This window comes from Cydia strobilella, chromosome 16 (assembly GCF_947568885.1).
Source record: "Cydia strobilella chromosome 16, ilCydStro3.1, whole genome shotgun sequence".
Lineage (NCBI taxonomy): Eukaryota > Metazoa > Arthropoda > Insecta > Lepidoptera > Tortricidae > Cydia > Cydia strobilella.
The window spans coordinates 10,205,029-10,219,114 of NC_086056.1; the positions used below are offsets into that span (position 1 = coordinate 10,205,029).

A 14,086-nucleotide genomic window follows, 5' to 3' on the forward strand; every position below is an offset into this window, starting at 1 on the left:
GTCGGTGTACTGTGGTATTATGTGAATAATAGCATCATCTCTCTTGTTATCTTAGATTTATTAGCAATGTAGCCTTCGATTGCACACACTAAACGAAGTAGTAGGTAGCGCTTGTGGATGATGTTCTTGTCTTGACGTAGTAGCAGCGCAGACCGCGCGACGCGGCTTGTTCTCGTATATCCCAGTGTGGCGACACGTGGGCGTCACCTATAGTTAGTATATAGTTAGCTTACCCGAGCAAGCTCTGCAGGTCGCAGACGAAACGGTACACGTAGCGCTTGCCGGCGGTCTTGTGGATGATGTTCTTGTCGTAGTAGTAGCGCAGGCCGCGCGATAGCTTCTCGTAATTCATCTTGGGCTTGTTCTTGCGGATGCCCCAGCGTCGCGCCACCTGAAAGGATAGGAGAATGTTAGTGAATAATCCTAAAATACTTGCAATAAGGTGGAAGTGTTATTGTTTACTTCCGCGCTCTGTGCTATAAAATATGCTGCAGTTAGCTTGGTCTAACTCTAGTCTAGACGGATCAAGATTTGACTAGCACTGGTCAGCAGTGCTCTATTAAAAGTTTTTCTTAAGAGATTAGTTTAGGTTAAACAGGAAGATTTTCACAAAGCAACTCTCGCTACAGAATTTCCAGCCTATTGATTCCATTCAGATAAATATGTAAAAAACTTGAATTCTCTCGCTGACATCATAGGAAGCTAAGATATTCGTACCAGCAGTAGCGCAGCTCCAATCAGTTACCTTACCTTTAGCTAACTATTTCGTCACAGCGGGAACCGAGTTCTGTAACGAGTGATATGGATAGGTACCTTCGCTTCGTACGGGGCGTAATCAAGACACGTACCCTCATCACGGTTGGTGAGATGCTTGGGATGAAGCCCTGGCAGCCCTTGTCCGTCAGCAGCTCGAGGAGAAACTGCCACAGCTGGATGGGGCCTGAACCTGCAAGTGACAAGACTCACCTCATCAGGGTCGGTGAGCTTGAACTCCCAGCCGTCGCCGGTCCACGAGATGAAGCCCTGGCAGCCCTTGTCCGTCAGCAGCTCGAGGAGGAACTGCCACAGCTGGATGGGGCCTGAACCTGCAAGTGACAAGACTCACCTCATCAGGGTCGGTGAGCTTGAACTCCCAGCCGTCGCCGGTCCACGAGATGAAGCCCTGGCAGCCCTTGTCCGTCAGTAGCTCGAGGAGGAACTGCCACAGCTGAATGGGGCCTGAACCTGCAAATTCACACACACTTGCTTTACGATGTACGGGGCATTCTTTACCATATATATTTAGTTTGAGGTAGCAAAAGATACACTATCACTTCACTCGGACTCTAGGTAATTTAGTTACGGGGTGGTTTTTACAAAGTAGCTGAGATGTGGACTAAATCTAGTTTAGTATTTCATATTTACTTAATTGTCAATCTACGTACGTAGCAACACTAATAGCTATTCACCATCCGCCTGAGTTCGGTGATAGACCGCTTTATGATAGTGATAGATAGATAGTTGTTTACGAAATTAATCGCAAGTAAGGATTGTATTGGTGTTATGTTATTCGTGACCGTATCTACATAGTAAAATTAATTCTTATGTGAATGAAAGTCTTAGGCGAATGTGCTGTGCAAGTGTGCATATATTTCCGATTTGATCAATTGAGGCTTAACATTAGGAAAGGTTGCGGTTGACCAGTTGTTATAATTAACAAAATACGTATTTAATTTGGAATCTGTAGGTATAGAGCAGAAAACAGGGAAATAACATATAGGGAAACATAGCGCAATAATTAATGAGATTTTTTATATATGGGTTCAATGAGAACATGATTCTTGTTTCATTCACTGTTTTATACCTAGTTTTACTCCTATTAATATGTAGGTCAAATGGATACATTGGTCATTTTGCATGGAACCCAGAACCCAGTTCAGAACCATGCCTGGCATCACAAATCTCTTCACTGCTGTCTCCCATTAATAGTAGATTTTTAGCTGTGTTGTGTGTTGTAACACATAACATAATCAAGTCGGAACGCGACACTCTATTTTGAACATAATATCAATGTTTATAGGCCTATTTGATAATGCACGTACCAGTGAAGCAAGGTCCTGAGGCGGGGTACGCGAGCTTGTCCTGCGGTATGAGCGCGTGCTGCTCGCCGGGCCACTCGCTCCACTCCGAGCATGTGCCGCCGTACTCCGCTGGGTAGCTTTCGCCGTAACCTTCACCGCCGTACCTCCCGCCCGCACCTGAGGAGTTTACATACAGTTAGACAAGGATAGTACAACTTAAGCTACATATTTACATCCCGTTTTTTAAAGCTATTATGTATGGGTACCTAAGTCAGACCATCACCCGGGGTGAATAGGGATGGCTGGGGTGAAGTTTTGTCCCTATTCACCCCAGTCATCCCTATTCACTCCGCTTGACGGGACCTAATATAATTAGAATATACCTTCACATGAAAGAAAGATACCTTTTTCTATTGTTGACTAACAGGACATATGATATCATCATGAATTAACCAGGAAGTTAGCTGGCTGAAGAAACGTAATCTCTAGTTAAAGCTACAGGAAAACTAGCGAGCTAATCAGAGCTATGATAATAATTCATGTTATTAAACTAAAATAGTTATTAAGTATGTAAGTACTTATGTACTTAATACTTGGCCATTAAAGATAATCCGTCAATGATACGTTGATCGTTTTAATGATCAATTCATTAAGGATTCAAGCAATTATAAATGGTTCTACAGCGAGTGTCAGAGGCATCAGAGCTAGCGTATGGATAGAATAATAATGAACTAAGTAACTGTGGAACATTATAAAACGTCGGATGTTTTCGTTTCAAAGGTGTGATGCATCTTGGGACGTGAACCCGACACTCGGTGAATAAATAAAAGATGAAAGACGAACAAATTTGTGTGTTGAAACTGAATATCTTATTTTAATTTAGTGTCGTGTATGTTTCTTTGTTGCTACAATTGTCCTGTGATCTTTTTTCTAATGAGAGAGCTTGTTACGTGGAAACTTTATTTACTGTTATTATAATCAACACGACTTACACGACACATATTGCGCGCGAGAATAAAATACTGTATTTTAAAAATGTATCTGTAAAATGTAAGGGTGCGATGGCCCCATCAAAAGCCCGTGAGATAAAACTCTTTGAAATTTCGACGCTTAATCGCGATGGGAAAATTTTAGCGTTTTATGGTTGCCCGATTTTAATTTAGTATGGTTGAACAACATTAACATTTAATTAACCGTCGATAACATGTTTGCAATTTGTTTTAATTTAATGTTGATATACAATGTCGTTTTTATAAGGTCTTTCTCTTCCTTCTTGCGTTATCCCGGCATTTTTGCCACGGCTTATGAGAGCCTGGAGTCCGCTTGACAACTAATCCCAAGAATTGGCGTAAGCACTGGTTTTTACGAAAGCGACTGCCATCTGACCTTCTAACCCAGAGGATAAACTAGGCCTTATCTTATCGGGATTAGTCCGGTTTCCTCACGATGTTTTCCTTCACCGAAAAGCGAATGGTAAATATCAAATGATATTTCGTACATAAGTTCCGAAAAACTTATTTGTACGAGCCGGGGTTTGAACCCGCGACCTTCGGATTGAAAGTCGCACGCTCTTACCGCTAGGCCACCAGCGCTCTGTCGTTTTTATAAGGTATTAGGTATTTAGCTATCGTGTATCAAGTAGATGATGGGTAACTGGCTAACTGGGTACTTACTGCTAGCGCTAGGATCATGGACAACATGGTACATAAGTAGAGAGTGCCTTTAGGGGATTTAGTGTAGGCTGGTGGATCAATAGGTCATAAGAGGATACCCGTGTGTCATTGTGTGTGTAAAGAGGGTACCCGGGTTAGTGTACTCACCTCTAGGATAAGGCTTGGTGTACGCATGTGGCTGGTATTTGTGTTCGTGCGCGATGAGCGGCTGCGAGTGGTGCGCGTGGTGATAGTACTCGTCTAGGTAGGGCTGCGGCGCAGGCGGCGCGGGGTACTCGGGCTGGTAGTACTCGTCCAGGGGGGAGGCGGCCGGGGGCGCGGGCGCCGGCGCTGCCGCCGCTTCCGTGTACCCGTAGGTGGATTCGCGGGGGCCGCCTGTCGTGTAACCACCTGGAATAGAGATACAAACATTTAAGAAACTGTTTCGGAAAGAAAGCATATTCTATCTCGTCTGGATACTCTGGATGTTATATGTCTGCCTAACGATAATAAAGGGACCTTCAGTAAAGATGCCATTTTAGCGCTATAAGCAGCAGAAGTAATGTTTTTTCATTTACTACCTAAAAAAAGTTTTCATTGCGTCTTGTCTGTATGTGTTTCAGGTGTTTGATAAAAACTAACTTATGGAAATGTGTTACATACCACGAAACAACTATCGCATGATAAAACAATTAGGTCGGGAAAGTGTTCCGAGTCACGTTAACGACTTAAGTCTCAATGTCCTATTGATAACAAAAGGCTGAAAGTTTTTTTTACTTACATTTACAGTTAGGTAAACTGTTTCGTTTTGCAGTGTTCTTTTAGTATCCTATGTAAGGTAAAGTACAAGTAGATGTCTAGACAAATCACGGCTGCCTTAGAGGCATGTATTATTAGGGAACCGATATAAGTAAAGTTTACCCTACTCTGGACTACAAATTGTCCAAATCAATTCGTGGCTAACATATTCTGCATATAAACTAAAAAATCAGGACAGTGTGATCGCTGCGTGCGCGATGGCGGGCGGTACCGAAGCGCGACGGTCGCGGTTCACGGCGCGCCCTTTGTTCCGAGCCCGCCTCGACGCGCCCGCGCAGCGCCCGATAAACAACGCAAGTGCACAACCATTACATGACACTTACGACGTTTTACAATTGTGAAATTATTTGTCTAAAAGTCCTCGTGATAGCTTCAAAATGGCTCAACTGCTGAGATTCTGTTATAGTGATGGGATGTTTTGATTCAAAGCGGTGTAGGTCAGTGGACGAAAAGAGCGTATGAGTGTTAAAATTGCTAAGACAATAGGGCGTTTTAAAATGATAGTGGAGGGTTCCTAAAGTTTTGCCATGTCGCCTGGACGTGCGGTTCCAGTATATTTTGTGTAAGAACATATTATGGTTTCAGACCAGGTATCGATTGCTGACATTTGATTAAACCTGTAAGGTAAAAGTTAGGATAGTCAAAACATTGTGTTTTTTTAGACTGCGAAGTGCGAAGACTGCGAAGATAAGTAATTTCATTCATCAGAAGTGAGATAGCTTTTGGGCCAATGGGCTTTTGGCATTTGGGTCTCGAAGAAACTAAAAAACTATGCAAGTGAGCAAGTGACCGATGTTACAATTAATTTACAATTATTTAGTCAAAATATAAAAATACATTCTAAAATTTCTAACTAATGTTTACGAGTAGGTACCGACTATTCACTAATACAATTAAATACATAAGCCATACTGTAATTTTGACAAACTAATGACGCAAATATCCTGAACTTAACCTCTGGACCCGTGTCATAAACATCTATATAGAATAAGGTCTTTAAAGGGATAAAGAAAAGTTTTCCTTATACTCGTAACATTCGCAACGGAACTAAAATAACGATAGAGTCGGACCAAGCGAACTCTAAATGGCATTTGCGATGACAGTGAGGAAATGACAAATTTCTATGAAAATATGTCGTTTATAATGACACTTGAACACTTGTCTTTGTTCTGTTCAAGTAGGTGCAGAGTTAGCTTAGACGGACGCTAATTAACTCACGTTGAATTTGAATGGAATAACTTAAAAAAATTTGTGAATAGGTAACATGTTTATATTTTTATATCTAGTCAGTCTCTCACGTACTTTTATGTTAGTTTTACAGCATCATACTTAACTGAAGATCGGTAGACCGGTAGACCTCGTTGCAGTAAGGTATACAATGGCCAGTTCATGTGGCGACGATACACCCATACACACACACACACACACACACACACGTACACACGTGTTAGAACAAAGCACGTCTAGATACGTCTCGGTAATAAACATAAATAAGCAAAATTATAGTCAATTGTTTTACCGGTAGGTCGTTGTATCTAAATAATATGTATCAAATGTTAACATTGGACGGGTAAGGTTAGGTTAGTAGTGTAGTATTCCCGTTAATTATCACATTATACCTAAACAAAGAATGATTGCTTAAAATACTGAAACTGAATAATAAAGTCTATTCTAGTTCAATAATTAAACTTATATATCGCTCTCTGTCTAGCACCTACATTGTGAAAGAGACGAAATATATCGACCGATACATCGCATCGCAAGGCATTTTCTGTCAAATAGTATGTAAAAGATATCGGCAGATGCCGTATCTGTCGGTATCAGCCAATATAAGTACTATCGCTCCGCCTGTGATGGGATGTAAATGCTTGAAAAAAAAAATGTCATTGTCATTGTCAAGGTCTAAACGTGTAACTTATTAATTTGAATTACAAGTAGTTTTCAGCTTGAAATGTCAGTTCAAAACCCGTGTACCTCATGCGTGTACCTATAGGTTACGGATTTCAATAAGAACTAATGGAGTAGCCTGGAGCCTGGACACAGACACTACTTTTACCCATCAGTCAGTTCAGTTACGTTGTACCATCGTTGTCACCGTTATATTACCACTCTTAAACCTTATTGAAAACAGTTAAATATGTTGATGTTACTTCTGATCATTGGTGGGCCTTATGTGTTAGTAATAAGGATGACAAATAGTCATTGAACAGTGTGGACGGTACAGTGCTGCAATGAATGGAGTCCGCGAGCGGGTGACCGCTGACCCCGCCACGCACACTGAGCACGCAATCACATCGCGGCTCACTGTTTTAAATACGAGACCTTCATATCACGCGTATAGTAGCGGTTGTTGTTTTCTCAGTTTTACTAATGGGTAAGGAGTGCTAGTTGCGGAAAGTTGGAAGTTTTCAGAAATTTCAAGAAAATATCATAGGATATTTCTACAGGAGACATCTTTAGTTTCTTTATGAATTTAATTTTGGTCCAAATCACAAAAAGTTGAAGAAAAAAATCTACGTTTGTATTGGTATTTTACTAACCCAGGGGCGTAGCTAGAGGAAATGGCGCCCGGGGCAGGCACCAAATTTGCGCCCCCCCAAACGTAGCCTGTAGACCCCCGTTCGACGAGGCGGGAACAATCAATGTTTTTGAAAATAATTTTATATTTTTCGCCCGTTTTGGCGCCCTTCCCTTGGACGGCGCCCAGGGCACGTGCCCCCCCCTAGTTACGCCACTGTTCTAACCTACTGCTAACTAGGCTATTCATAAATTATTAATCAGATCTATTGGTTAACATGTCGCACACCGTTTAACATTGGTAAAACATTACGTATACAATTACCTACGTGTGACTTATTATTAAAATAACCGTCGCAATAAAAATAGACGAACAAATACATTTAACTTAACGGAAACACCTAATCAGACGTGTAAAAAAGTGAAATACCCTCACATTCTTATAGTCGTAAACAAATCAATGTCACGACGACAAATACGTACAAAATATCCTAAAGGTATTTTAATGAACCCATAATGCCTAATTACAATTCCCCCGAGCGTCAAACGAGACTATAAATTTAGAAAAACGCGTAAAAAGCACGCTCGGCCTCGTGACCTGCGCGATTCGTCTCACGACGACTTATATGGGCTCTTTGTTTTGTTAACATGAGGGTAGTTAATTGAGTGAATTTAAATGTGTTAATTAAATTAGTTACTTATAGGTAGGTATATAACTACTGACTTACAAAGGCAAAGAAGGTGCATTGGACCAAGATTAGATAAATATTACAAATTACAGCATTGTGAGTTTAACTTTTAAAGAATAGGTTTTTTTTGCTAAAAATCTTGCATTATTATAGGTACCTATTAAGATTTTTTTTCTTGATTTAAACTATTTTCTAAACGAAGGATAAAAGTAGGAAGGTATACAAACTGTAAAAAGCACTCGGGTAATAGAGAACTAAGTTAAGTAATAAAGTTCATTCAACTAAAACTACAAGGAAATTACCTAGATAAGTAATATAGTTAACTAACTTCATTAACTGTGTAGATGCTTACTGCGCACCGCCAGCTCTCAGCAAATCGAATCAACAACATTATTCTAAATTCGAATTTTCCTGCAACCGTACTTACCTATAGGTTATAAATACATATAGGCATCGAAAGAAAATTAACGAGTTTCTACGATACGATATCGGTGCGCTCGATCGAGGGGCGTGGAGCGGAGGGGGCGGGGCGAGCCAATCGGGCGCGGCCACGCCTCGCGCGCGCCGGGTCGAAAGGTCGCGCGACCATTGGTGCAAGACCGGAGAACAGCGGAGAATTGAGAAAATACACATTTGAAATTCGAATGCGAATTCAAATACGTATCTAATTCTATTCGGAACTATGATATGTGCCAAATGTGATTGGCTGTCTGTGACAGCTCTCTTTCCTGTTATTTTTAAGGACTAAGCTAAAACTGAATAATTATATAATCAATCGATCAGGTTTATTTTTAGGATCAAGTGTCTATATGGGACCCATTGCATTAAAGCAATACAAAAGTTAGAAATGATAGTCAAATTTCGACAGTCGTACTTCCCTCGCAAAACGCTTCTAACAAAACGATAAGTGAACGTGACGTCAAGGTCACAGAGAGCCCATCTTGAATGTATGGACAAAACAAGAAAATTGCGTTTTTGTCGGTGAAATATTGCGTTTATGTATATAGTTGCCATACAATATTTTTTTTGATAAACTGTAAGGAATCGAATGGCAGGTACCCTTACTTTTTGACTTTTTGCCTTTTTGGAAGTTAAAAAAATACTTAAATTGTGAAACTTTCAAGTCCTGTATTTTTGTATTATTTCCATATACATATTATTTTAATATCTACGTTATTGTGATAAATTGCTCATTTGCTATCTATTTTACTAGATTTTGTTATAAAATTCAACATACCATCATCCCTATTCTCCCAATTTCTAACTTGTAAATGTAATTGTGAAATTGGTACCTACCTACTATTCATTTATATTATACTTTGGCAAGCCAAGCGCAAAATTTAAAATTCTAACGTCGTCTATGAAAAATGGTAATGGACTGGAAGAAAAAATCTTGGGACAGTTTTTTTCTCCTATCAGGATAGAAAGAGCTCGTGAATCTAAGTAGAAATAACATAAAATCTCAAATATGAAAAAAAGAGGTAGTTAGTCCTGGGCCAATTAAATAAAATGGCCCAGCAACCGAAAGGACCCAAATAATATCAGAAGTGAGAAAAACCTACTACCTACCTATGTTACGGCCATCGTATGAAATTCAAAAGAATTGCAGGTAATTTATTAACTTCGTTCCCTGGAAAGGATTAGCATAAAGTATACCTTCCTATGTATAAACCGCGTATAAACCCTCTAAATTTAGGTTAGGCTTACAAGACATCGGTGTTCAACTGTAATGAGGCATCACACGCGACAGTAACCTTAGACCCCGCACCACAGCTGCAACACAGTCAAACTTTTTTTATTCTGTTCTTCGAAACATGAGACCGCGAAAATGTTCCACGACTTTTTTTTCTCCTCGAGCACGCGCTAAACCTGCCATATGTCGGTGACAGAGGCGTTTTTTGATGTTAAAGAAAAAAAAATGTTTGCAAAAACAATAAAAAGTAGATGCGATTTTAATAACGAACGTTTTCGAGTTAATATTTTTAAATTGTAGATAGCGCATCCGTCGTCACATATCGCGCCAATTCCCATTTGGGAGCGGAAGTCGAAATATGAATTTTTAAAATTAGAATCAACGGCCGCAGGTGAGCGCTCGGTGACAGCCCGCTGTCGCCCAAACGCCGCTGTTTTGACACAAATAGCGCTGCCCTATTAATTATAATGAAATTTTACTTGTCCATGTTCCTATGAGATGGATTAAACTGAAGAAAGAATGATACAAAATAGGATGCTAGTTAAGTTGTCAGAAAATTCTAGGAGCTGGATGGCCACGAGCAAATTATTTGACTAATACGCAGTTGATCGCTTTTAAAATTAAATATTCCTACGAGTTCAAAGGTCGTTTCCCAGTAAAGTTTTTTTTTTAAATCAATAATCGAACTTTATTAGTAGAAAGGACTTACACTAACACACTTTATGCACACACGCAGTAATTTTATTAAACACTATAGTCCAAACCAAAGTAATAACGTAAGCATCTATGGTATTAGTACCTTTAGTATATTTCAAACTGGAAGGGTATGCTGACAGGTGTCATCTACATACAATGTATAACCTAAAACTGTCAAATGTCGCAAAATTGTATTGAATTTACATCTATCAGCGTACCCTTCCAGTTTGAAAAATACTATAGTAGGTACTGGGTACCTAGTTAAACCTCATAATACCTAGTGAATCTAGTGATTTGAACCAAGATTGATCTAGCCTGAGGTTATATGTAATAGGTACATATCTTTATTTCTTCATTAGCATTTACAAATTATGTAAATAATGTGTGAGACTACACCAATAGCCCATAATTTTATAACATAAACATAACAGTTTTATTTTTCAGATAAACTATTTGGAATAATTTGTCAATTAAGAGACAAGTTGTCACACGCGGAGTGTTTTGTAATAAAACAAAAATTGTGGGAAAAATGCACGACCGTTCGAAAGATAGAGGATATGGTTGTCAGCGCAGCGAGTTTAAATCAAATTCAAAATTGGAACATCTTTCGACAGGAAGTGTTAAATATATTATTTAATGTCGCAGACGCCACGCTTTGTTATGTAGACATTTCCTATCGTAATTATTTTTATTAAAGATATCTTCCTACCCACGTTCCTAAATATTTATTTCGTGTTGCAGTAGAGTCTAAATTAATCAAGCAGTGTATAATACTCGGTGTTTACAATACAGCTCTGGTTGCTGGTATGCACCTACTTGTCAATGTATTTAACATTGTTTTTGTTACGTCATTACATGTAACTACATACCTAGACTTGTTATAGGTAAAAGGTATTGGGTATATAATATTCCTCAATTCAACCCTACTTCACGTTGCTGTTTACCGAGGAAAATATTAATGAGACAAAAATCGTCGTTCATAAAAACCGAATGTTATTACGCCATGACCTCAACTTGGTTTAAAAATAAAGAGTACCAATCAGTACTACGGCTCTGGACTTCTATTCCCAACGCTTATTGATCCCACAGCCTTAGTGGACCAGTGTTTATTAAACTTAGAGCTTTAGAAAACTAAGATATCCGATATCATATTTATAATGGTATGCCTGAGACGATGTGCTTACAGACGTTGGGAATAATGTCTCTGCTGCGAATTAGCTAAACACAGAACCGATATTTATCGCTCATAAAATGGCATATGGCGTCCACGTATTAACACTACGTATACATAATACTGCGTTTTACCTTGATACAGCTTTACATTATCTATTAAAGAATATTTTTACAAAAAACAAGCTTACAATAATATCCGGTGGAATATGTTGGCGTTAATTTATAATCACTGTCGCGGCAGATGTAGAGTCAGATTCAACATTATAAAAAAACAAGAAATTTTATCGATTATCTGTGCATTTGTGTTTACTCGGATAAAGCTTAACACCAGTCGGTTATAATTATACATTTATAATGTATGTATTTATTAAAGAATCTTTATAGATGCCAAAAAACATCGACAAGATATAGGCATTGACTAAATGTCACTGTACTTACAGCTAACCCAGTGAAAAATATGTCTTAACAGCATTTTAAAATGAATAATGGCAATTATGTTAATTAAAAATTAGGCTATATAAAAAATAGTTACTTTTACTATACTATACTGCTTAGTGTTGCTAGTATAGTAAATTATACCTACTTTTATAGTAAATTAAATTTTGTATTTAACATTTATAACATTTTATCCAATCTAATGGAATATTACACTTTAAACTCTCGTGTTTTGAACACATATTTGATTATACGAACGGGTCTACCTCGATTTAACACACACACACACACCACCACACCACACACCACAGCTGGTGCAACTCAGCTAAAACGTCGGAATTTAAGGTAAAAACAATGAAATTAAATCGTAGTAGACCCTTTCATGTATTTAATTAAATATGTAATGGAATATTAAAAGAATGTTCTACTATTAAGTACCGTCAACGGGGGTGAATAGGGACAACACTTACAATGTGATTTACCTGGCAATTTCTTAATAACAACCTACAAAAATTGTATCATACAAAAAAGCTACTATTATTTTAATTGAATGATACACTTTGTGTGGGTATTTTTTATGGAATTGTAAGGTAAATCACATCTTAAATTTTGTTCCTATTCACCCCAGCCATCCCTATTCACCCCGGTTGACGGTATTTATAATTAATTACCGTAGAAGTATTATTTTGCATTAAACAGCACTAAACAATTACATAGCTTAGTGATGAACCTTTGAGTAAACTTCATATAGAAGATAGCCAATTGAATTGTGTGTGTAAATTGAACAGTCGAAGAGAAGGACCATTCTTACGTACCTACTGATAAGATAAGTTTGTGAATACATTACGGCATATTTGTTTAGTATTATGTAAAGTCGTGTCGTGGTATATGCGAACGTTATTCGGCAGGTGCCGCGACACCTGCGCTGCGCGCGCGCCACAAAAACGCATGGGGGACCGGCATCGGCACCGAGCTGACCGCGGCATAAGGGAAGCCGTAAATATATAAAAAAATCCAATCCGTTCCTATTTAAAGTAGGTGAGGTTTTAGATAAATGCTCGCAATGGTGTATGGTACATTGAGCTGGATAAATATTTAGGTACGCTGCTGCTGTGCTAATAAACAGACTTCGACTCTACATAGGTACTTACGTAAATGTAGATAGTGTCGAGGTAGCCGTTAGATTCAAATAGGAAGTATAAAGCAAAGCATATAAGCTAGATTTACAGAGTATATACAACTTAATAAACCTTATAATGTATATACACTTACCTACTTGCGAAATTCGGACGTAAGTGGACACCGGGTTATGGCGTTTAGCTCGCAAAGCCGTATGTGATAAGTATTTAGTTTAGTTTTTTTTATAAGTATATGTACAGTCGCCATCAGATATATCGGAGCGGCTAAGGCGCTCACAAATATCTGAACACGCCCCTATTGTCAGGGAGTTAGAGTGCGTGTTCAGATATTGTGAACACCTTGGCCGCTCCGATATATCTGATGGCGACTGTTCCTACTTATAGATAGTGTCACGTTGATGATAGGACTGAGAAAGTTTTTAAACTCATTTTTGTAGCTAACTTACCACAATACCGCAGTCTGAGAGTTAATTGTTGGATACTGCGATAGATCTTTTGAGATGGCTAAATTACATCTTAAGGCACAGGAAAATTTGTTTTTATAATAAACGCATGTAGGAAAACATTCAATTTGTAAAATACATCTGGTTTTGTAGGTTTAGATACCTATTATTTGCCGAGTGAAAAACCAAGTAAATCAGCTTCAGCCAATTTATTTTCTTACTAACGAAGGTCTGGAAATCCTTATCCTGTTTTCCTGTAGCGTGTTAATTTATTGCCATAATACTTTTACGTAAATGATGCTTACATTTATGATTTGCTTAATTAACTGTATAAAGTTATTCTTACACGATCAGAATATATAGAACTATGGACCGAGATTATATTTTATTCCAAAATTACGTAATTAATATTTAACCTCGATCAGAACGTGTATTTCCATACTTAATTATTAGTTATATTTATGTACTATATTCGGTTTGCATTTTTTTTATTCTAGTCATATATACATATAATATCATTTATACATATTTATAGCTATCGATAACTCGGTACATAAGTAGGTACGATACCAGTATTTGAAATTATTCATAATAATAATAAGATAATCACATAATCTTAATACTATGAGAGCATCTGGTGGCAACTAGAGATTAAAATAAGCGACAGTATAAACAAGCACCTTGTAGGTATAATTATGGATTTATTTTTAATCCTTCTGGAATGTCCAACTATCAAGCAAGACCCACCCATAACGCGGAAGATGTCTTAA

At 38.3% G+C, this 14,086-nt stretch overlaps 1 protein-coding gene across 5 annotated transcripts in view; it reads right to left on the reverse strand.

Moving 5' to 3' along the window:
- The window catches only part of LOC134748301 (ETS-like protein pointed), a 166,084-nt gene that overhangs the window by 1,961 nt on the left and 150,037 nt on the right, over nt 1-14,086 (reverse strand). For 4 of the 5 annotated variants that reach the window (XM_063683049.1, XM_063683052.1, XM_063683053.1 and 1 more), the window contains 4 exons: nt 3,881-4,123; nt 2,082-2,237; nt 967-1,085; nt 234-391 (listed from right to left, as the gene is read on the reverse strand). In XM_063683049.1, the coding sequence (XP_063539119.1) occupies nt 234-391; nt 967-1,085; nt 2,082-2,237; nt 3,881-4,123 (676 nt within the window). The remainder of the gene's footprint in view (nt 1-233; nt 392-966; nt 1,086-2,081; nt 2,238-3,880; nt 4,124-14,086) is intronic. The other variant, XM_063683050.1, reaches the window with a different exon arrangement.